Source organism: Anopheles moucheti, chromosome 2 (assembly GCF_943734755.1).
Source record: "Anopheles moucheti chromosome 2, idAnoMoucSN_F20_07, whole genome shotgun sequence".
NCBI lineage: Eukaryota > Metazoa > Arthropoda > Insecta > Diptera > Culicidae > Anopheles > Anopheles moucheti.
Genome location: NC_069140.1, coordinates 24,913,529 through 24,938,294, shown reverse-complemented (window position 1 = coordinate 24,938,294; position 24,766 = coordinate 24,913,529). Strand labels below are relative to the sequence as shown.

At 45.1% G+C, this 24,766-nt stretch overlaps 1 protein-coding gene across 1 annotated transcript in view; it reads left to right on the top strand.

Annotated features, from left to right (window-relative positions):
• Window positions 1–24,766, top strand: part of LOC128301286 (uncharacterized) — a 160,884-nt gene that overhangs the window by 81,335 nt on the left and 54,783 nt on the right. Inside the window, exons 4-5 of the mRNA XM_053037688.1 lie at window positions 11,427–11,878; window positions 17,301–18,045. Of these exons, the coding sequence (XP_052893648.1) occupies window positions 11,427–11,878; window positions 17,301–18,045 (1,197 nt within the window). The remainder of the gene's footprint in view (window positions 1–11,426; window positions 11,879–17,300; window positions 18,046–24,766) is intronic.

Here is a 24,766-nt window from a genome sequence, read left to right as displayed (position 1 = left end):
GCAGATTTCTACATGTTCGTTCCAATGCTTTATACTGTTCGTATAGAACATTGGAACCATGGCGTCTATATTGGCCAAATGCCTTCCTCTTCGCTACAAATGCAGCTTGACAGTCTCTGTCCCACCAAGGAGTAGGAGGTTTGCTAAAGGGCCTTGCTTGGTGGGGTCCCCTTGTTTGGGCTGCAAGGGCACACTCGTTTATACATTCTACGAGTTTTTTATATTCCACGAGTGGATCAAAACTGGAGTTTATAGATGGCAGCGAAGCTGACATTAGTTCGCTGTATCTTGCCCAGTTGATATTCCTTGTCAGGTCGCATTTGACAGGAGCATTATCAACCTGACGATTCCTACCAGTGAAGACCATTTCAATCGGTAAGTGATCGCTGCCATTGGGGTCCTGGATAACCTTCCACGAAGTATCCAGAGCAAGCGACACTGAACATAGAGACAGGTCTATTGCACTTTCACGCGCCAAAGGTCCTGAAACCCTAGTAGCTTCACCGGAGTTTAATATTGTCAAGCTATGTTTGTCGCAGAAGTCCCTGATGACTGGAGCACGTAAGTCGTCTTTGGTGCATCCCCAGTCGTGTCCATGGGAGTTAAAATCTCCCAGGATAAAAATGGGCGTTTTTACTGCCGTTGCTATTTTTTCAAGATCCCTTGTGATCTTCTCTATTTCAATCCCGGCTTCCGGAGGGATATAGACAGATGCAAAAGATAATTCAAGATCGCCTAGCTTTGCTTGTATTGCGACACATTCAATAACTTGTAGTGAGGGGAGGGGTATCCGAAAAAAGGGTAAATTTCTCCGGACACCGATCAACACACCACCACCACGACTATCACTACCTGTAGTAGTTCGATCTTGACGGATGATGTTATATCCGTGGAAGGTTATACTTTTATCAGGGGTAAGCCAGGTTTCAGAGACGGCAAACACATCTGTTTTGTGCTTGCCGACCAGGGTTTTAAAAAGATCTATTTTTCCAAGAAAACTTCTACAATTCCATTGGAGTATGTTAGCCATTGGAACTTTAGTTGTCCAATTGAACTAACGTACTCAGTGCGGGCCATTGCCCAAGCCACTGCTTTAGAGCGCCTTGTATTAAAGGACGCGCCATGGTTATAATACTTTTCAGTGGCTCTGGTATGCCCAGTACTGAAATAAGCGAATCGATCAGTCCTGACAATGGGACCGATTCTTGTAGGGCCTGACGACGAGCCCTCAGCTTTTGCTGTAGCTTGGGTCGGGAGTTGGATGCTGGGGATAGGATGGGACTGAAATGAAGCGTCTCGTCTTGCCGGGGTTTCACCGGGGTATGTTGACGAGGGGCACTTGCTAGACGAGGGGTTGCCGAGGAGGGAGAATTTTTCTTGCCTTTTGCAAAGGCAGATTTTTTCTCCGTAGGAGGTGTAGCCTTCTTTGGGGCTTTCCTGCGACGACGAGTCACTGTCCTCTTCACTCTCACAACCACCTCCGAGACAGTTGGGCGCAGTGTCTCCGTACTGGAGGGGATTGTCTCCTCCTCCAGGAGACGGAAAGCGTTTTCGCTTGAAGGGCCACCCACCAGAACTGAAGCGTAGGAGCCACGTGCCAGCTGATATTGAGCTTTTTTAAGCTCAGCTTGTGTCCTCTTGTACACCGGGCACGATTTTAATTCGTGCCAGTGCTGATTGCACTGAGCGCATTTGAATGGCGCTGCGGTGCATTCGGAGGACAAGTGCTGACCTTGGCACTTGACACACTTAACTCTGTTGCTGCAAAACTCTTTTGAGTGACCGATCTGGCTACATTTCTCGCAGGTGGGTACCTTGGAGACAAAGGGTCTTGCAATAGGGACGCGAAGCCCCTCATACACGATATAGCCCGGTAGTACGGTTCCCTCGAAAGTGACACGCTTTGAGCGGGTCTCCCTATACACTTTCTTACCATCTATGATGGAAGAAGTGTACAAAGGTTTGACCTCTGTCACTTTCACACCTGGGGTGGCACAGGAGCGAAAACCGCCCATTCCGTATTTTCTGAGGTCCTCAGCTGGAATGTCGAGATCCTCTACCACACCAGTAACTTCAACAATGCTACCGGGAATATACACCCGGTAGTTCTCCGTATAGGCAGGGTCCGCTGCAATGGCGTTCGCCTGCACTCGGTCGTTCACGACGACCCGGATTCTATTTGTGCGGACGCGAAGTACGTCCGTCACAGCCGAATATTTTTTATGCAAGGACGATGCTATTGCTAGCATGTCCAGCTCTTTTTTACCGGGCATCATGAACACCCGAAATTCACCCCGATGCGAGATCGGGTAACTGCGGTGCCTCTGCGCACCATCCGGGGACGTCGAGACTACCGACGCAGCGGATTGTTGCGGCAAAATATCATCCTCTTGGATGGCCGACTTTCTTTTTTTGTTTGCCACCGGGGTGAACCCATCGTCCGAGGAAGTTTTTTCAACTTCCATCCTGGCCTTTATGGCCAAAGAGACCGGAACGGGGTTGAGTTGTAATTATTATTTTTTTTTAACAAAAATAATAATTTTTACGAAAAACAAAAACGACGTGACTTTTCGACTTACCTACAAGTAAGCGAGACGGAACGGTACGAACAACAAAGGAGAAGGATAACACGCTTAACAGTGGAACTAGCAGGTGCGCGTAACACCTACGCACCTCGTACGCACTATTATCTTTATTCACTAACACTACTACTATTGCCGATGGTAACACCTGGGTACAGTCGCTGACCTTTCCTCTTACGGGATTGCCGGTATCTTGTGCGGAGCGTAGCAAACATGCATCCGATCCGAACGACGGTTGGAGACAGAATGGTATTGTAATTATACTACTGATAGATTTTTGGACCGCTTTTGTGCTTGAGTTTTTAATTAAATCATCAGATAGATAAGCCATCTCAATTTTAATAATTTTGAAACACGGATTCTGTTGTGGAATATCTGCTGTGTATGGTGGATTTTGAATGTGATTTAATAATTTGCTACTGTATGGAGTGTTTTCCATTTCTTTTAGTTGTCTATTCACTAGTAGACTCTTGGAACACTTTGGCACTTCTTGCAGGAGTTAACTCTAAAGTTAAGAAGTTTAGTCTAAACCCACCTTGCTGCCTGTTTGACAGTTTGCATAAGAAATGGGTTTTTTAGCATTTTCACCTAATCATTTCTTGATTCGTTAAGATGTACTGATTTATACAAAAATAGATTAAATTTATTTTATTTTCCGCATTATGGCAACTTGAAACTTCACTTATTTTTTTATGAATTTATTTTCTTATGGGTTTTTTTAATTCTTTTTCAAAGTTTATATTCACCCAATGCAAATGAGTTTGGACAACAATGTCATACATGTTGTTCCCGGTGTTTTCCGTAAACCTCCCACCGGTACAGACATTTTTACATTAATGCATAATTACGAAGGATACGGGTTGGGAATCAACATTAAAATGGTTTTAAGCACAAAATTTGGAGTTATGTGCACCCGTTTTCCTTTTTTCCGCCCATTGTGCATCGTGGAAGGACGAATGTCCCGGGGAAGGACATTTATTTTCCGAAACTTGTCGGATGAAAATTTATCTTGCAAACATTGAAACACGGGACTGCTGCTGTGCGGCTACGGTTCGGTACCGCGTGTGTCGAATTCGTTACTGGTGCCGCTGCTATTCCCGCCGGTTCCGCGGCACGCCGGCCTGCCTGCACGGTGGGTGATAAATTTTATCATCATTTTCAGATCGGTGGAAGCAACTTGCGCACATGCCACCACTGCCTCGGTTTGGGACCCCAGGTCGGGTGAGTAGGTTCCGTTTTTTTTCCTGGAAGGTAAAGGGGTGTGTTCCAGTGCGCTGTGCAGAGTTGGTAAATCTTCTAGTTTGTGGCCGGTTTTCGCGTATTGGAGCCGGGTCGGGTTTTTTTTCGCTGATATTATTAGTCGTCTACGACAAGGAAAATGAGAGCTAAAATGTTCAAATACCGACGAACGAACGAACAAGTGAAACGAAGCATACAAAGCTTTACTTACGGGGAAAATCTTGCCGTGGAAAAAAGCGTCGATCGCGTCGACAAACTGGTGTATGTGTGCTGGTTTCTGTGCCATGGGTGAAAAAGTTTTCTTATTTAAAATTTGCACCATCCATGTGGCACTGTTTTTTACATTAAAAAATGTCGTAAAATATGGCACGGTAATTAACGGCACCGCGTGCTCCCACACCCACCCTGATAAATGCATGTTGTGCAACTACTGGTTGTGAGTAACGTGGAGCTTTTGGTTTTGTGGAGTGTTGTTTTTTTTTTGTTCTGCACAATCCACCACAGAAGAAAGTGTGTTTTTTTTGCGCTAAACAGTAACATACACGCACAAATTACGGTAGGTCTGGTATATTTCATATGACGGCGGGTGGCGCAAATCTCGCTTAGTCATCTGTAGCACTTAATTTAATTAAAATAAAGAAAGCTGCAACACGGGGACGAAGCATCATGCGGCTTATGCCAGATGACAAGGCAAATTGAAGCGGCAAACAAAAAAAAAATGGAGTAAGAATATACGGTTATATAACCTTGTGTCCTGTTTCGTTATCGTTGTTTGCTGTGCGTGTTTGAAGATTAAAATTAATGACTTATGCTTAACTGAACCATTAACGATGAGTCGTATCGCGACTGTTGCCATGTTTGATTGCAGCAACTATTATACTTAACGAGGTCTGCGTTACAATTTACAGGGCTTCGGGGTTTAATTCACAATACATCGGAAAAATCGTAACTATTTTAAGCAAATTGCATTAGAAAAAAGCCTTAAATCTCTAATGCTTTAGGTTTTCTTGAATTTTGCAAGTTTAAATCGATTCTGTGCAAAGAGTCCTCCATAAAGACGTTTGCGAAGCTTTAAGGGCAGGTGAGTCAAAAAAGCTTTGAACATAATCGACTTAATCTTGCAAATGATCGAGAAATTGGCGAATATTCCAGATCTACCTCGGTGCATCTCAGTTCAACTTTTATAAATCCTTGGAAATGGTTCTGACTTTGCAGGGATTTTAATTGGACAAATCAGAGTATTTTTTTCTGAAAACGATTAAAATAGAGCTGGACTGATTCGGGATTAAACTGAAATAATCACCAGAACTCGAATGTTATGTTCAATGTTAACGTCTTTAAACAGTGTTCCCCTGTTTGTTTCCGTGAATTTCACACAAACTTCAATTGCATAATTGCATTGGTTTGAGTACAAATTAAAATTACGTCTGCTTGTCTGCCAATGGACAAGCTAATAAGAACTGACCTGAAACGTGGAACGACATCACCATTCACACCTTTACACCCCGAAACAGTCAGCTGCAGTTGAACAAAGGTGAAAAGAAACAACTACAATAACCCGAAAAAAATAAACGAAAAAGCTCCAACACATTCATTATGTAAAAATTCAATTAAACCCACCGCCCCGCGTGTGCGACACTTGCCCCCGCGACTGTTACAATACCCAATTAATAACATGACATATGCAAATAGGAAGCAGTTTGCCAGCAAGTGTGGGGTCCCAAACGGTGCAGGCCGGAGCGAAATAATGCGTACAACAGCTGTGTTGTTTGTTTGCCATCGGCAGGGGGCGAACAACTTTGCTACACTGTTGCACCTGCGATGATGCAAGGATTTACCCGGTGCAACCGTGAAAAGTGATCGAACCGTGTTTCCATCCCCCCTCCCCACTCGCTCGCTCGCTTCCACGCAACACCCCTGACACTGATTGATTTGCATTTGCGCGGGGAATTCCGGGTTGGGTGTGGAAAATCCGTGTGTGGTGCCAATGGATGGTGAAATAAAATTTAAAAATTTATCTTGCTTCTGCTTGTTTTCCTGCTGAGCTTGGTATGCCACCCTCTCCCCCCACAGGGCAGGACATGGATTGTGAAGTTCCACAGAGGCGGAGCGGAAGTTTGGCACTCGCGTGAAAAAAATGGTGGCGCACGTGCAGTGCGGGAGGGAAGGATAATATTTATTAGCATTCGACAGGGCGTGGAAAATTAATGAAAACCATCTGGATGTGTGTAGCTCTCGGTCGCGTGGAACTATCTGGTGCTGGTTGGCACATTCGATTTCACGTGGCGCACATGCAAATAAATCCTTACGCCGGGTTTGAGGTGCCAGCTTGCGCCGGCAGTAGTAGCTAAATCAAATATCATTAAAATGTATAGCTTCGTGTGCTGTCGATGAGCCACGGATGGGGAGGGAAAGGCACTAGTCATGTCAATAATTCAATTCTATGGTTCGCGGTTGAAGTTCGGGAAATGATGTTTGGCTACGGTTTGGCAGTTAACGCTTGCTGTCTCGTACCCGTGGGTAGACTGCTTGCGCAAACGTCCTACGGTGAAGCATTTCCCTGCGAAGAATAGAACTCCGGAACGAGAAGCGACGACTTGTTTAAACTCACACGCTTTGTTTTTGCGTTTCGCCAATGCCGGAGTTACCCCCGTTCGAAACCATCTCAGTCTCCGGTTAGAGCGCTCCTACTGCAGTGCTGGGTGACTTCGAGCGCCGACTTTAAACCTCCAAACCATACGAAAAGTTACACACTCGGTCGGGTTTTTTTTCGAGGGGTGGGCCGTACATAGTATATCTGCACGGTTCTTCACCATCCGCCCACAGTTCTACTCCTTGTGATTCGATGCCTTTCGGTGTCCTTTCCACCGGTCTGCGCCAAAAACTAGCTTCCTTCCGTGCCGACTCCGAAAGCCACTTGAACTTTCGATGGCTTTTGAGGTGGATTTGGTAGACGTTCGAGGCTCGTGCGTGCGTGTGTATGCGCGTACGGCGGGGCATGGGAAGAATATGGACAGTTTCATGATTCATGTGGGTAAGCTCTCTTTGGTGCTAGGTTTGGGCTACACACACACACTTGGTAACGCTCCACTGCTCCGGTTGGCGTTTGTGGCGTTTAGGCAACACTCGATCGCCTCCCCCGGGGGGGTGGCCCGTGAACTGGGAGCGTTGGTGGTACCCCTCCGAAAGACAAAGAAAGATTTAGCAAACTTCAAAGTTTTGTGCGTGGCTTCTTGCGTGGAAATCCAATTCGAATAAATTGGATGCTTTTGGGGGGGTGTTTCAGGGGAGAGGGAGAGCTTTTTTTTTTTCTTCGCTTTTTCGGTCTGAGATTGGGTTGCTTCCAAGCGCGAGGACTTTAATACGGGGCCGTATTGGAATGGTTTGTTGTTTTGATCGATGGTGGGAATGGGTTGATGTGTGAAAGTTTTGTGAATTATAGATGGGGTTTTTGTAAATTTTGTCTTATTTTGTTGCAGTTTTATCGATGCGAATACTACAAGGGATGATTTTACAAGATATAAATGATACCAATCTGTATTATTTACAATATAGAAAATAAATAATAAGTAATAAATTCTTTTACCAATTTGTAGTGCAAGCAGTCCCCGAAACACGCGGTTTTTGGAAATTTGACAGATGAGTTAGTTTATAGCACAAAATCTAAGCAAAAAGGTGAAAATTGGTCGAAAATACGTTTTATGTCACATAAAACATTTGTTTTTAACTTATTTTAAAATTAAGTGCTGAGAAGGAAGTCAACTCTGTGACTTTGAAGTATAAACGAAATTGCACCAGGATTCGACTTACGTGGAAATTCGAGTTACGCGGATTTTTCCCGGGTTATAGCGGTCCGCTGTAATAGCGTTTCTCTGGGACTGTCTGTATTCTAAATACACTATAAAAGTGGCCACCTCTCTAATACAAGAGAGATCCGTGAGTCTGGGTGTAATATCATTAATGATTGAAAGTTGTACAGTGGAGCTTTGACACTGATCGTAATATATTCAGCATTTCATGCTTTTTGTAACGAAAATTCAAACCCTTCATACTTTAAACAAATTTCTTTAATAATTTTAGAAGGAATTTTCGATCATTTATAAACATCATGTATGCTTAAATTTTGTGCTATTAACTATCTTAGCTGTCAAGTTTCAAAATCCGCGTACATTCAAATCAATCGATAAGAGTTATCGTGTATCTTGGGAACTGCCTGTCTATCATGTACAACAGAAATGGATTATTAGTGGAAAATGCAAGGTTTGTACTGTCCAAACCATCTCGGAAATTTGGTTTATTGACATCTTTTGACACATCCCTTACAAATCCTCCAAAGGTTCATGGGATGTAACGATCCACAGTGTGCGCGTAAGACAGACAGACATTCTACACCAAACGCACTAAACGCCCCAATTTCTCTGTGTGTGTGTGATAAATTGTTTATCACATTCACTGTTGTGCATTGTAAGCGCCCACAACAAGGACATTTTGTTGGGTAGGAAGCGGGAACCGTGTCTTCGCAATATGTACATGACTGGGTACCCGTGTAACCCAACGACCATCCCGATTTTATCATACATCATATTGCGCGCTCACGTGTGTGTGTGTGTGAATCATAAATTGTGTCCATCGTTGGTGCGACGTTCGGCTGTCAGTCGGATTACCGTCCACTGGCCCCCGTATCCCTTGGGCGCCCACAAACCCAAACCCCGGCAACCGTTTAGCATCGCGTAAGCGGCTTAGTCCACTACGGGCAAGTACGTGAAGCGGTGCAGCACCACGTACATGCGTACACACTGTAGCCGAGGGATTAACGGGATCAACATTTGCTTGTCCTTAGCTCGGGCCCCGGGGGGGTGGGGGTGGGTTTTACAGCGGTGTATGCGTACATGATGTCGCGCAGTATGCCGCGCCGTAGCCATGTGTGCCATGTTTTGCATGTCTTTTCGACAAATCAATTGGCGTTACTTACTCTTTTTCTCTCTCCCGTCGACAAGTTCCCGCAAAACGGTGAAGCTTTCCGGCTTCCGTAATCCTTTTCACTAATCCCGTGTGCCGGCTGGGACTGAAACGCTGCACTCCGGGCAAAGCGGGAAACGGAGGGCTCGGTCCAGAGTTAATTCGCTCCTGTACGATTGGGTGTGGTAAAGGTGATGGGGGGGGGAGTGTTTTTTTTTTCTCCAGCGCCTTTCACTATCACCATACGGAGCATACGTATCCGATCGATCGGATGCCGGAAAGGCTTCATCTATCTGTCTGTCACTTGTCGCAGTGACGGCAAAATGGGAAAATATGCTCGATTCGTAACGTGGACGCAGAATAACAACAACGGCGACAGCAAAATAACGTCCTTTTTTGGCCAAATATCGATGGTTTTGGGTTTCGGTTTGAAATGCTAATTTTGTGCGCTCAGTTCTGGATGATATGCGAGCGAATGTGATACCGGATCGGAACCAGGTATTTTCCACCTTTATTTATTTACCTGTGTGTGTGTGTGTGGGGAGGGGTGGGGATGTTTTTTTTAACCTCGCACAATCCCCAAAGGACCCCGTAGTGTATTCGGTGCGGTGTACGTTACTTCTTTCATCTTTGAAGCGATCACTGTCACGCAACGGAGAAGCGAAAAAAGGGAAACACAACAAAAAACCGATCCAAGGAGCTCTTTTTTCTTCCCGCTCGGTCGTTGTTTGGTTGCGGTGGTTCGGTTGTTTGTTGAGCGCACAGTTCGTTTGAGTTGCCCGATGATCCTTGTCCGGGGGACAGCGTACGAAGTTGATAGTAAAACATGCATACGATATTATATAATAACAGGTGGGCTGATAATTGTTTGGCCTATGACAGTAAAACACTTTTTTTTGGCCAAATTTTTTTTTGTATTCAACATACATCCCTTCAAGGATGATTCACCAATTATAGCGGTCTTTCAATTTTTCGATACCATTTTTATAGTAATATTTGCACCTTGCCTCAAAAAACGTCTTTGTTTCGGCGATCACCTCTTTATCCGACGAAAATTTCTTCTCAGAGCACATACTTTTGGGATCTGAGAAATGGAGTTAGTCACTGGGAGCCAGATCTACGAAATACGGTGGGTGGCGAAGCATTTCGTGGCCTAATTCATGAATTTTTGCCATTGTTTTCACTGATTTGTTGCACGGTGCGTTGTCTTGACGAAACAAAACTTTTTTTTCTTCAAATGCGGCCGTTTTTTGGCGATTTCGTCCTTCAATCGCTCCAAAAATTTAATGTAATAGTCGCTGTTAATGGTTTTTTCTTTCTCAAGATAATCGATGAAGATTATTCCTTGCGAATCCCAAATAATTGACGCCATAACCTTGCCAGCTGATTGTTGCGTTTTCCCCCGCTTTGGAGCAAGTTCATCGCGTCCAGTCCACTCGGATGACTGTCTATTGGACTTTGGAGTGAAGTGGAGAAGCCAACACTCATCCACAGTAACATACTGACGCAAAAACTCGGATTAAATTCGCTTAAACAGCTCCAAACTCTGCTCCGAATCATCAACTCGTTGTTGTTTTCGGTCAAATGTGAGCTCGCGCGGCAGTCATTTTGCACAGGGCTATCTCATATCCAAATACTCGTGAACGATATGTCCAACACGTTCCTTAGACATCTTTAGGGTGTCAGCTATCTCGATCAGCTTCACATTATGGGTGTTCTTAATAATTTTGTGATTTTTTTTAATGTTTTCGTCAGTAACCACCTCTTTTGGGCGTCCACTGTGTTCACCACCTTCAGTGCTCATTTTACCACTTTTAAATTTAGCATACCAATATCTGATGGTTGATTTTGGTAGAGTAGAGTCCGAAGACTCTTCATCAAGCAAATTTTGGCTTTAACTATATGTTTCCCCTTCAAAAACTAATATTTTATCATCACACGAAATTCCTTCTTTTCCATGATTACTCAAAGCTCAAAAGTTGTGTCACACAAAATGCTCTAGCTCATTAGGTTGTGGCCCGAGTGCTGTCAAATTTGGACAGAATTCGTTTGAAGGTTGGTACAAACGAAATATGATATGGATAAAAATCTTCTAGCGCGATAAATGTGTTAGGCCAAACAATTATCAGCCCACCTGTTACGTGGCGGATGATTATTTATGAGGCGGAAGAACTTGTCAAAGCCCCACACACACAAAATGAAAATATAACCACGATACTCGTTCAGCGTTTGACATGTACGGTGTTGTGTTGTGGGAAATTTGATAAAGAGAGGCAACGTTACATCGCATGTTTGTTCCGGGGAATATTTTCTACATCCCCAACAACAGTTGCGTACCAATAAATACTCACAAATCAAAGGCATCGTGAGTCAAGCACGACACACGGGTTTGGGAGAGCATCCTCGCTTTGGTGGTTTTGTTATCGAATTTACCAAAATGTTGGTGCCTGATTTCTGGTCTGAACGGGATTATGAGAAATCCCCATGTTGGGCATCAAAGGGATGGAGATTCTTCTGAACCGTTTAACAGTTGTCCACACTGTCCATGACTAATAGACCCACTGACACGATGAAAGCCCCCCGCTTTTTATTGTTTTCCATTTGCTAATCGGTACCATTTGTCACCATTTCTACTCTTTCTTACAGACGATGAACACTCGCACGTCCACGGTGTGCTGACCAGCGACAACCTGTTCGACGGTACGGTTGTCACGAACCTAGAGCAATACTACATCGAACCGGCCGCCCGTTACTCACCGGAGCTCGAGCGGCGGCACGGTGTCCATACTGTGATCTACAAACTCAGCGATGTGAAAATTCACCAGAACCACCACGGCCACCACCGGCCACTGCGGACCGCCACCGGGGGGGTGGGCGGCACCGGCCGGGATGGTTCTGCGACGTCCGGTGTGCGTACGTTAAATTTAGCAAAAACCCAGCCTAGCCCTAGTATCCAATTCAATCACATTCCGGATGAGAGTGGCCGGCGAACCGAACCGGTGCACAGCGGTGAGCCCGAAGCAAGCGCACCGCGCACCACCGGCACTGCGACGCGGAAAACGCGCAGAAAACGGCGCTGGCTGGAGGAAGAAGAAGTGGTAAGTTAAATCATTACTGGGTTGTGCACACGAACGTTTCCGTGAATGCGTTACTCGATCGTTTTAAACGGTATCCATGGTTGCTATGCTCGGCAATGGTTGCTATGCAAGCTCGGGTGGCGTGTTGGTTCATAAACTTGTCGCCGCAAACTTTTCCATCATTATCGAATCTTCGGAGCGGTTCAATGCGCAACACCGTGCGACATCGGCATTTGCACCTGATCTCGGTTTGAAAGTTGCTCCAGCATGAAACGAGCTGGTGCGTCATTGCTGCCCGTCCGAGCGTCGGGTGAAGTTTAAAAATAAAGATATCAGGGATTAGTTAATTTTATTTTGCCCTCCCCCTTTGGCAAACGTTCCGGTGCGAGCATGAGAATGATGAATGGAAAAGTTTTCCTCTCGTTGTTCTCACCGTCCCGAACACACCCGAACGGTGTCACCGTGCCTACGGTGTGCGGAAAAACTTTAATTCCTGTGGCGAACAAACGGTACGTGCCGACGGGTGCATTTCATTAAGCGATGGAACGATGCCGTGCTGTGGGGATGGGGGGGACGTGAAGAAGAATTAAATCATGGTCTGGGTGTGTGTGTTGAAATCATTCACAGTGCATGATGGAGTGTCGCCCCCCCCGGGTCGGGGTCGGGGTAAATTCTGACCGTTTCACAGACGACATGTCACTAATCCGAGAGAGATTAACATGAAACATGACACGAATACCATTTATTATACCTATACCGAAGATTCCTTTGGCCTCAACGGTTGCAACGGTTTGAAGTTCGCAGACCTTGAACTTCAGCTTCAGCTGCCAATTTCGGTGTCGTTTGGAACGTGCCGATGACGCTACCTTTCTTTTTTGTTACGGCACGAATACGTAAAGCGGAGCGGAATAGTTTGTGCAAAGCTGTCCCCGCTGATTGCCAGTTACCTCGTCGGAAAGTGTGGCAAGGCAAAGCACCGGCAATCGGGTCAATTATTTCGCATCGATAATCTGGTACGGAAGACGTTCATTACCGATATTGAGCCGGTTTGGGAATAGTTTGGCGAGGTCAAAATAAAAGCCAAAAACTAACTAAAACTTGCTGCCGAACCGAACCGAACCGAATCGAAGGAATGAACGTGCAAAGCGCTTCGGCTAAACCACAATTTGGTTGTACAAAATCGACTTAGCTAAATCTTGTTACTACGTGTTTGTTATGACAAGGGGTGCCCCTCATTTCCCTGGAGCGTACGTACTGGGGCTTACCATAACGTAACTATTTGGGCCAGTGTGGCTAGCGGAATTGTTTACACCGCTTCACTTCTGGTGGGGAAAATGGGAACTAATTTAATTTGCTCGAAATAACATAAAACATGACTCAAATGATGGGCAGCATCCGATCTAGAGATGTGCACGCTGAGTAAGAGTGAGTGAGTGATTTGAAACCTGCGAGAGAGTGAATGAGTAAAAAGAGAGTTTGTATGACTCCTTTAACCACTCTTTTGTGCCTATACTCACTCTCACTCTCTGTGCCGACTAGAAACTCACACAGGAGTGAATATTACTGTTTTATCACTCTTTGGATTATAATCACTCTGCAAGAGTGAGTATGTGAGTGAGTGAAACGCTGATGATGAGTGAGCAAACGTGTTTTGTCACTCTCTTTGGTTTTTAATGCCCGCCAGGGGATTTCGGGTTAGTAAGAGTGAGTAAAATGTGTTGTTTCTCTTGTTGGATTGTAAACATTGAGTAAAATAGGAAGAGTATAAAAGAGAGTGACAGTGTTTTATTATTCGTTTTGGAATGAAATCAATGAATAGAAGTAAGTATAAGTGTTTTATCACTCCTTTTGGATTCAAATAATTCTGTAGGTGAACCAGGAATTCAAAGAGTGGTAAAAACATTAATGCAGTGTAATACTTTTAATGAATCTCAAAAGAGTGAGTAAAGGTTTCAAATCTTTAAACCCACTCTTTGACTCTGATTCAAATCCTTGAAAAGAGTGATTATTTTATCTCTAATCCGATCACTCATGAAGGAAGCAGTGTGGTGTTTCCAACCATGAATCGCCAGTTGTTCAAGGATAGAAATTCTCTTAGAAGCTCTACGACAACAATAGTTTCTTGATTTTTTAAAAGGATAACTAACTTTAATTTTATATTAGCAGTAATTTGTTTAAAATGATGTCAGAATTACACTTATATGAAGTGTACTAAGAACAGACATGACTGAGAACCTTTCGTACTTTGTAGAGCTTTCTTAGGAAATGGCTATTTGTACATGAACTCAGAGAGTTGAGGGTTTGAATTTTTTTTTTTTCCAAAGAGATTATTTTTTCTTTAAGAGTTTGTTTGTTGGGAGATTGATGTTTACCTCTATTGCCTGAAAGCTTGAGCATTAAGAAGATGCATGCTGGCTGTATTTTTCCTCATCGTTCATACAGTTGTGATAGTATATAGCTTAAGCCAGTACAGAGCAGAGTTGAATTTAAGTAAGTTCGCTAAACATCACTCAGCTCGTATCATGGCCTCTCATTTTCCATTGCAATTGTTGTCCTTTGATCTGCCGATTAGATGCGAATGCTCTGCACGGGCAACGGGGTGCAACGGTACAAAAAACCTCACCGCTTTCCCTTGCCAGCCAGCGCAACAAATCCCAGCTTTCTTGATCAATAGAAGATTTCTTCCTTTGTTGAACCATCGTGCCGGTCCGTTGCACGTATGAGCATTCGCTCTTCGCTCGAGGACACGACTACTTCAAATACATGCAAACATCCTGTGCGTCTGTGTGCCCCTCCCCCCACCGGAGTTGATTTGGATTTCGTTTGAAGTTGGCACCGCTACAATGACGCGCTCTGCCTTCATTGCCTGGTTGGTGTGGTGAAGGAAATTGTAACCCAATGAAATGCCACCCACCCTCACCCCCAATGTCGCGGACGAATGGGAAGAGTTATGCGGCAGACCGGAAGAGGCGATACCGGCGAGGTACGTAAACGACGAACGGATATCGAACGATTTTCAAAACGATTGCGTTCGTGCAGAACTCTAAACGGGGGAAGAGCCCTTTGTGGGCTGGCCAAGCACTACGGGACGAAACGTGCCGGTACCGGATGCTTTACCGGGGGGGTTTTAAAGTCGAATGTATGTGCGCTGTTGTGCTTTCCTTCCATCTTTTAAATGTTGGCTTTTCGTAAAAAGAAATGCCTTTCCCCTGCCGCCGCCGTAGCCCATATCCGCCTGCGATGGATTCGTGGTACGTGTTCACTGGCACTGCCTTTCTGCTGGAAGCTTGAAGCTCTTTTGGCGCCTCACGACGATACTGGCTCACTTCCTTCCTCCGGGCGGTAAACGTAAAAACCGAAGCCGAAAAGATCCGTGCCCCATTCCGGTGCACTCCAATCAAGCTGCAGACTAACAGTCCCACCTTCCTCCGGTTCCTTCCTTTTCCACCGGTGAACATAAAATGGTGTAGCCGCGGACGAAAATCGTTCACCGTCATTGCCGCCTTCGTTTGGGTGGATGGCGTTAAAAGGTCGCCCCCGGAAAGCAACCGGAAAGCTTTTAGCCTTTTAGTTATTTACAAAGCTTACGCTTCGGCGGCATTTGTGAGTTCCGGGTGTTGTACCCAGGGCTGTTCGTCTCCCCGGCTCCCCCGGTGGCATCCTTTGTGCATCTTCGCTTCCCACCCAAGGCACGCTGTGCTCTCGGTTGGTCACCGTTTCTTCAGCAAGCGAATGTGAGTGTACCACCATCCGTCCGGTGAATTTAGAATGGAATGATCGAACCGTACGAAACGATTTGAGCCCCAATACCAGCTTCCGGCCCTATTCCTTCTTGAAGGGACCCGGCGAGAAGATGGCCCCGAAAGGGAAGCGAAATGAATGTCAAATCGGATTCTGCACAACGACGACACGGACGCCTGTCTCCCGCTGTGCTTTGTCGACCGGAGCGGTGTTGAAACACGGTCCCGGTACTATTTTTATCCGATCGTGGTGCACCCTCCCCTCCCAAGATCGTGGCCGCCATCGAAAGGATGAGGTAGAGAGCGTGTTCGCAGTACAACCTGCGGGGGATGCGAACGGTGGAAAAGGCAGCAACGCTTCGCACCGGAAGTGAGGACCGTATTTACATTTCAATGACTCCATTCACCCCCTCGGGGAGCGCCAGACCCGCCGGCTATTTGCTGAGTGGCGCACCGACACACAGTTTCTACTTCATCGACCAGATTGCATTACTCGAAGAAAGCGACAATGGCGAACTCGGGAAGGAATCGGGTTGTTCAGTCTTTTATTAGAGCTTTTTCTTTCTTCTGTTCCTCGCTTCATCTTGGGTCGTCGGGCCCTCAGGGAAAGGGAAACATTGAGAAGATCTGGCACTGGCAAGAACCAATCGAAACCCTTTTTACCATTGTGTGGCCATACCGTTGGTACTATCTCTGTGCCACTTAATGGCCACATTAGTAAGTGCCTCTGAACCCGTTCAATAAGCGGCCCCAGCAGCACTCGAAAATTTCCCATTTGTGCATGGGTGCATGTGTGTGTTTTTGTTGCTTTCCTACGGAATCCGATTCAAGTGGGTTCCCGCTTTTTGCTGCTCATTCCATTCGGCACAAAAGCACTCCGGATGTTCTCATTGCCTGCTAGAAAGAGGGATTTTAAAAACAATGAAGATTCTTTACTGCCTGGTCAGATCTCAATGGGGGGTTGGAGAGGTTTTTTGCAATAAAAAAAACACTATCTTGTGGAGTCCACCAGTGGTGGAAAGAAAAACTCATCCTTAACACGCACCTTACACAATGTATCCACACAGTGCCTTGTGTGTGCCTTGTGTGTTTGTGTGTGTGGGATTTTCCAACACTTAGCTGATTTGCATTTTGCTTTCAGTTTTCTCCAACAAAATCCGACAGCTTTTGTGCTCCCAACTCCTAACAACAGGATTTAGGTTGAAATAGACTAGAAGAAGCAGCATGGTGCATGGTGAAGCGAACCACTTTTGTAAAATTTGTACTCTTTTTGCTCCACCCGGTTGTTGTGCCTTCAAGTCTTCTAGTTTCCTAATTGCGTTAATTAATTGGCATGCCTGGAAATCATCACTCTTCGAAAACCATGGACAAAGGACGCAAGGACCCCCGGGAGGGGGGGGGGGGGGAGGGGGAGTGCTGGTTAAATTGTTATGGATTTATGTGGGTAAATTCCCGAGAGCTGACTAAGCAAACCCATGGTCTCCGGTGTCGCTCCCTCGCTCCCGGTTCTCGTCCGGACCTGCATTCAGGACGGAAGTTGTGTAACAGGATACCGCAACTATTCTCCCGGTGGTCCGGTCGCACGGGAAAATAGGGAAAGGGAAATAACTATAAATTGAGCTGATTAAGGTTGTTGAAGCAGGCAGGCACTAATTGGTTGTTGTCTTCTCTCTTGCCGCTCTCTTGCGCCGCTCTGCTTCCAGATACAGGAGAGTAGAAACCCATCGCTGCCACTAGATCTAGAAGTACCCTATAACAATGACTACACGATAGTGCGCAGTCACGGGAAGACGACGAACGCCGGCAGTACCGTAGCGCCGGTGGGTGCGTCACCCGGCGCCCTTCCGCCCACCCGCACCACCATCAACCGGACGGTCAATCGGGGCATTATTGGTGGAACGGGAATCGATGCACCGATGGTACGAACTACCGCACCGGCCGTAAACAATCGCAAGAACCATTTTCTGTACAACATCTACAATCCGCACGGTAGCGGTAGCACCATCATTACGGGCGGTGGTATGGTGAGCGGCATCGGGGGTGGTGCCGAGCAGCACCCGTGGACGCGCACGATCAACATGACCGGTACGAACTACAACAAGGATCACTATGTGGAGATAATCACGAAGAATGGATCGACGCGCAAGAACATCCCGGTCGCAGACCATCCGGATGTGATGGTGAATGGCAATATCAACCTGAACGTGCGGAACGATCTTCACGATCACCATCACCACCATCAGCAACAGCTGTTGCAGCAGCAGCAGCAGCAGCAGCAGCAAAAGGACCAAAAATCCTTTGCCAACTCGCTGTACGATCGGAAGAGCACTTGTATGTTGTATCTGCAGGCGGACCATACCTTCTTCCAGAAGATGGGCTCGGACGAGGCGAGTATCGAAGCCATCACACGGCACGTGCAGCGAGCTAATCTCATCTACCGGAAAACAGGTGAGTGTTTGCAAACCATTTTTTTCATGGAAAATTGCGATCCATTTATCTCATCGCATGTATTGTTGGGTGTTCAGGTAGGATTGAATTGTTTACGAGTTGGGAAAACAATACTCATAAGGCGAAATTCTAAAGTGACATTACGGCGATGGTGGGATCATGAGGACGTATTGTATTATGAGCTGTTTCTTAAAGTTCAAACCAGAACTGAATGTTGTAGCGAGAATTGAAGGAAAGAGGGCTTTTTTATAAAACTGGACATGAATCTTCCATCCCTAAATGTCATTGTTTCGAAGTCGAGGCCTATCTGGAGAGTTGTGGAATAGAAATTTCAACAAATCTTAAATTTTAGCTCGATCCATGTATGCTAAAGTTTATTTTATTTCGTAATAATAATTATTAATAAATAATAATATTAATTAACAAGAAATCTCGGACAGGGTAGATTATTTTCTGATGGAAAATGCTTAAAATAAAAGCTATTTAACAAGTGTTAATCATTAAAGCATTTAATTAAGGAAAGATAATTCTTGCAATTTTCTTGTAAAATTGCATACTTTGATGCTTAAACAAAAGCAAACATTGTATTAATTTGCTGAAGTAAAACAGTGCATAAATTAGGCTAGTTAGGTAGTTAAAGATACCGTTCGATTAATGCAATGCAATCAATGTCAATACTCCTTCAACATTATCCTGTCCCATCCTCAGCGGGGTTAAACAAACTCGAGGAATCAATTTATTTGTACCGTTGCAAATTGCAATACTCTCTCCAAACAATCTGTTTGCACGAAATTGCTTATTCCGTTCCGCACGCTGTTCCGTTTCTCCCCACCGCGGTCCATGAGACTGGAATGTCATTTCGTTATGCTGGCGCAAAATGCATAAGCATAAGCGTTCAATTTAAGTAATATTTTACTGTAACCATTTGTATCGGAAACGGGATCGGATTTCTGTGAGACATCAGGCTGAAACAGTTTTGGGGTGGCCCCCCAAAGAACCCCTGACCCCCTCGCTACGCTTCGTTTTCGGCTGCATTGTTGGGTGCGCCAAATTTCGCCACCCAGACAATGGGCGATAAGCACTCGAAAAAAGAAACAGCAGAAAACTATCATGAATCTCTTAACCTGCGCTGTTGGGGTTCCTTTTTGTTTGCCACCAGTTGTGGAAGAACCACCAAGACCCGGTCGAACGATGGCATCGGCAAATTTAACACTGGCGTGCATGCATGCCACAACACAATCCACCGTTTTGAAAAGCATTGGCACCGTACTGCTTTGCCCCGCCATCCACCCCGAAAAAGAAAAACCTCACTCCCACACGGGGACGGAAATTCTCTCTCGTGCAACGAGTCGAATCGAATCACAAAACTGTATTTGATAGTAGCCTGAATATTTTCGGACCATCTTCCCAGATCGCACGACCACCCGGGCTGGGTCTTTATGGGGTCACGGAAGGGGGGCAGACAGAGGGGGACTAAAATCGGAATAACTAAACCCACGGTCTCCCTGGTCCCTCCGCTAGCCCGGCCCGGAATGTACTGCATGCATCACTTGCACCTTGATCCCGAAACCCCGCCTCCCCTCCCCTTTGTCTTCGTAAAGGATCGCCCAAATATTCCGACAGCCAAAAACTCGTTTATAGCATTACATGTTTTCCGTTTTTGCTTCTGGCCGCTCGTCAACCGACATCGGAATTGAAGCCAACCCCGTAGATGCTCGCGGTGGTGCACGAAGGGCGGTGTTTATATGTATTTTATTCCTGAACATTTGCAACTTTTCCTCCTATTTCGGAGTTCCATCGCAACGAATTCGTTTCTAGCACGGCATCCAGAGGGTGGGGGTGGTGTGTGTGTTTTTTTTACTTTCTCTCTCTCTCTCTCTCTCTCTCTCTCTCTCTCTCTCTCCTTTTTTTGCCAACAAAACAAACGCTGTTCGGAAGCGTGTGCGGTGTCAATGTAGCGTTTGTTCTTCCACTGTTTTGTCGTCGTCTTTCCTTCCATAAACAGAAACACGGGTTGGCATGCTGCTGAAACGTAACTAGAAACATTTGTTCCAGCGCGACTAGCGATAGAACCTCTCGTGCATTGATGTTATCATACCGGCTGGTTTGTGTGTGTGTGTGTGGGTGTATGTACGTATGTGCACGGTTGTTTTTGCTTCGCTCTTGTTGCCTCCACTGCTCGTCCAACATGGGTTTTGTTGCCTGTAGAAGATTGCTTCTCAAAGGGTTTTTGGGATGTCGCAATTGCTGTGGAAGCCCCTGGATAGGTTCCCAGCCGGTGGGGCATGAACCACGGCTATTGGCCGCCTTACCGGTGGTACGATGTAAAGCGGCATCTTCTAAGACGGGGTTTGAGAGAGGGTTTGATCCTTCAGGTGGTTTCACAGGGAGCAGCAAATAGCGAATACTGGGCTGATTGATAATATCGTTGCATGTAGTAGCATTGTATTTCGGTGTGTCGTTCCTTTGTGCTTTCTTTCTCTAACAGCAGTTCGAACAACAATGGTGTATATAATACAGAATTCCATTTATATTTTTAACCCGAGCTCCTTTGCTCGCATGCTAGCCAAAAAGAAGAAAAAAAAACTAGAACAACGGAACACATTGGTGAAACATTTTGCCCCGATTCCGATTCCAGCGCGATTTGAATCTCTTGGAAGTTTGACAAAGAAATAAAATGGGCTACAGGAGGGCTGTGTGGCGTATCAACCGGAGAAGTTGTTTGCATTTTCCGGCATAAGAATTGCCTCATGAAAAAAGAGAGTAACTTTATTTACCATACACAGGGCGAAGGTTTCCTTTAAATTCGAATGGCAAAATTCTTGAACGAAACAGTAAAATAGGCTGAATAGCTGCTGAAAGCTTCACTTTTGTGGAATAAAATCCACACTCTTTTGTACAAATAATTAAAATTAAAATGTTTATCAACACACGGTGTCGATAGAGACGAGAAATATAGGACATATGGTGTGATCTTCATATTTTCCGTACTATTATTAACGTTCTAGGGGAATGAAATCTTCATACCAATTCCATTAAACTTTACGATCCATCTAGGAAATGTCCCCAAATGGGGCAATATTATATTAATTTAGACATCTTCAGAAGTCGAGATATGTAAGGAAAAGTTTAATTTTAATATATAGTTATAGGTTGTATAATTACATTAACTGTAATATAGTGTAATGTCATACCCGAACCGCATAACATGGCCCAACTGACAGCTACACAAATGTCAGTTGAATGAGCCGCGCAAGGCTTTAAAAAAAGGACTCCGAATTTGATCTTAAAGGAGCTAGTTTAGAAAAAGGAACTCCACGACTTATTATTATGTATAACATTTTTATCTCAAATCGCGATATAATCATTTTATCACTAAATTTTTTTATCGCGTTTTATTTTATCAGACCTTGTGAATTATTATTTTCGATATTCCAAAAGCTTATTTTTGAATCAAATTTTGCTCACAACATGCAGTGTGACTCGCATTCTAAAGGAACTCTTTAATTACCATCTCATATTAGTAATAAACTGGATAATTTAGTTTGATAAGCATCATTTTCTTAGTTGCACGTTTTTACTCAATTTTTAAAAATATCTTCCCATTTTTGGAAAGTATTTTGCTGGCACTCAAACGATTATGAAGCGGCATGCCAAAGTTCCCAGCGCTTAATTAAATGACATCGCAAACTCGTCCACCAGCGCAATTTGCGTGTGAAAATCAATCAAAACTCGTTACGGTTCACCTACAATACCCAAACGGTTGGTGGTTTTATCAAACCTCGCATACGGACAGTCGTGCGCTCGTGTTTCTCGTGCCTCCATTCCAAGTCGGCAATGTCACCATGGGAACTTAGGGAAAGGCGTTGTTGTTGTTGTTGTTTTTTTTTCCTGGCGTTGGTTCGACGACGTTCCCAAATCCGCAATCTCCGCAATTTCCCGCCCGTCGACATCGATGACATTCGACGGAAGCGCGCCGGCATTCCGCCAGGCTGGTCCTTCATCAAATTTTACCGCAGTCATTTTCCGGTCGACAGCCTCCGGGGAGGGGGACGCAATGTTCCCCGTCGCCGTAGTATCGGGTTTGGCGGAAATATGCCCTTCTACCGATAGGCCAAGCGCCTCCGATTGCGTTTTGCGATGCTGAGAGAATTTAATTCAATTCCAGCGTCCACTCAAACGCCTCGACAACCTCGACACGACGTCGTTACGATGCCGGGCGCCGATGTGCCCGGGAAGCGGAACAGAAGATGTGGATAGGTGAAAGTCAATTTCCCACGATGTTTTCCAGATCAGTAGGCTCGTGTACGTCGTTTGATACGCGTCACTCGATGCCGATCAGTCAGATCAGTCAGACTTTCTACTCGGGTTGCTCTCGCGCTTACCGTCCGCTTAGATCCATTCATGCTCGATCGGACCGCTCAAAACCACCACCGCTGAGACAGGCGTTTGCGCTAGCAAACTAGGCAGCAGGACGGTCTAACATCTTAGCGGACCTCTGTCGTTGCGTTTAGTGGTGGGAAAGGGGACGAAAATTGTGTCGTTTAATCTTACCGCCACAACCGCCGGGCGGAGACGTTTGCGCACCTCATCTTCATATTATCAAACGGCTAGAAATTGGGAATCAACGAGGAAAAATATGCTGAAGATGGGTGAAATTGTAATTTGGCTGAAAAGCTGAAGCGTATTTTCCAACATCATTGGCACCGGAGAACTCAATCAAAGCGTAAAATTGGGAAAGCAAATTGGAGCGGCGGTAAAAGATGTGCCTGTCGCTACTTTTTAGCCAAAAATTGTTTACACGCAAACACACACACACACACACACACACACACACACACACACACACACACACACACACACACACACACACACACCAACCACTTCTGCCGGTGACAGTGAGTTTTACGTTTGCAAAGTACTTTGAGTTCGTTGGAATTAAGTGCAAATGCTGGAAATGTTTACTGTGTCACTGTGGTAAAGTTAGACAGAAAATGGTGTGCCTAGCGCATCTATACTCACTTGATACATGTACAGCATAGCACTTTATCGGTTATGTTAGTTACCAACAGCAAATGTTGGTATGAGTTTCATCGAAGGGGGATAAAAAAGCGTCGTTTTTTACAAGATTAATCAGAACACGAACAGACTGGTAATGCTAAGAAACGTAAAACATAACAAATGCATTTTGGTAGACAACAGGCCTGGTTATTATGAAAATTTTTGAAATAGACGTTGGATGGTGTAAACCGCAAAACGACTAAACAAATGTTGTGGTGACCACCGTATTGCAATCGTGAAGCTTTTTCCGCTTACTGGAATGTTACACGGTACGGAATGTTACACGGTTTTCGGCGGTTTTCTGTATCTCTCTGTGGTCTTTTTAGTTGGTTTTAGTAGAGGGTTTATGTGTCCTATTGGTTCCTTTTTTCTTTCGATACTACATCATTGTTACAAGCTGTTCGTTGCAAAAGCGCCTGTCTTTTTTCCTGTCTATAAATATGTAAAATCGAATTTTTATGATTGATCGACGACGAACAGCCTTTTTCATTTCAGGCACTTTCCGTTGTGTCGAAGTGGTGATTTAAGGAATATTTCTATAACAGGTCGATACACTACGTGCTGCAGAATGAATGACGATGTATTTCGTTCGGTTGCGAAAGAGCAAAATATGTTTACTCCGTAGCATGTGTGTTGAATTTGATTTCCAAATTTGTTGTCTATATCAGCGCGCACACGCGAGAATAAAAATACACCAGCCGCTGATAAGATTAGATCTTGAGCGCAGATCCGATTAAAGCTTCAGCTACCGGGCGCCTCCATCAAACACTTCAGCTACCGGGCGCCTCCATCAAACACTTCAGCTACCAGGCGTCTCCATTTGGGGCGCATCAATTCACGAGTCGCGATAGATAAAAATAAAAAAAAAAACTCCGCCCGATACGCGCTTACCGTGTGTACGTGCAGCGATTAGATTAGAGGAAAATACACAGCCCGGGATGAGCGTCCAGGTGTCAATGCGTGCTGTGCACGGTGAAAACCCCGAATGCGCGCTGAACCGAAAGCACAGTAGGGGTTTGTTTTAGTTTTGCACTGTAATTTTTCGCCTATAAAATGGTACATCCGCTTTTCCAATTAAGTGCACATATGTTTCACCGAAACCACTGTTTGTTTTTGCCCCAGTCAACCGTTTCGTATCGGGTGTCGGGGGGATTAAATCCCCGCGCAGTGAAACCACTCGGGTTCCGGGTGTGTTAGTCCGATTGCGAGCAAATAATTGAAGTATCAAACAATAAAAAAGGATCATCTAATCCGTCCGTTTGATGCACTTTTCGGCATTGCCTAGTGGATTGCTTGGACCGTACTATTTGCATAATTTAAACCTGTTCGGAACGTGACTTCGGTTCGTGTGGAAAGATGAAAGCGAAAATGGTTGGAATTTGAAACAGAAAAGTAGCGAAAATAATAACAAAAAAAAAACACAGACACGCAATGGTTATCTGCAGCGACTGTTCACTAGCCAAAGGCGTGCTGTTAACGTACACCGTCAAAAACAAACCGCTCGATCGATACGTTAGATTTTAACAAGCCCCCCCCGTACACGGCAGACCGTTGTCTCCGTGCCGGCATGTTGCGGTGTGCCAAAATTTATTCCATCTCACTGCCATCTTTGCAACGAAGAACACGACCAACCTATCGGCGACGGAAACCACCCATTTAA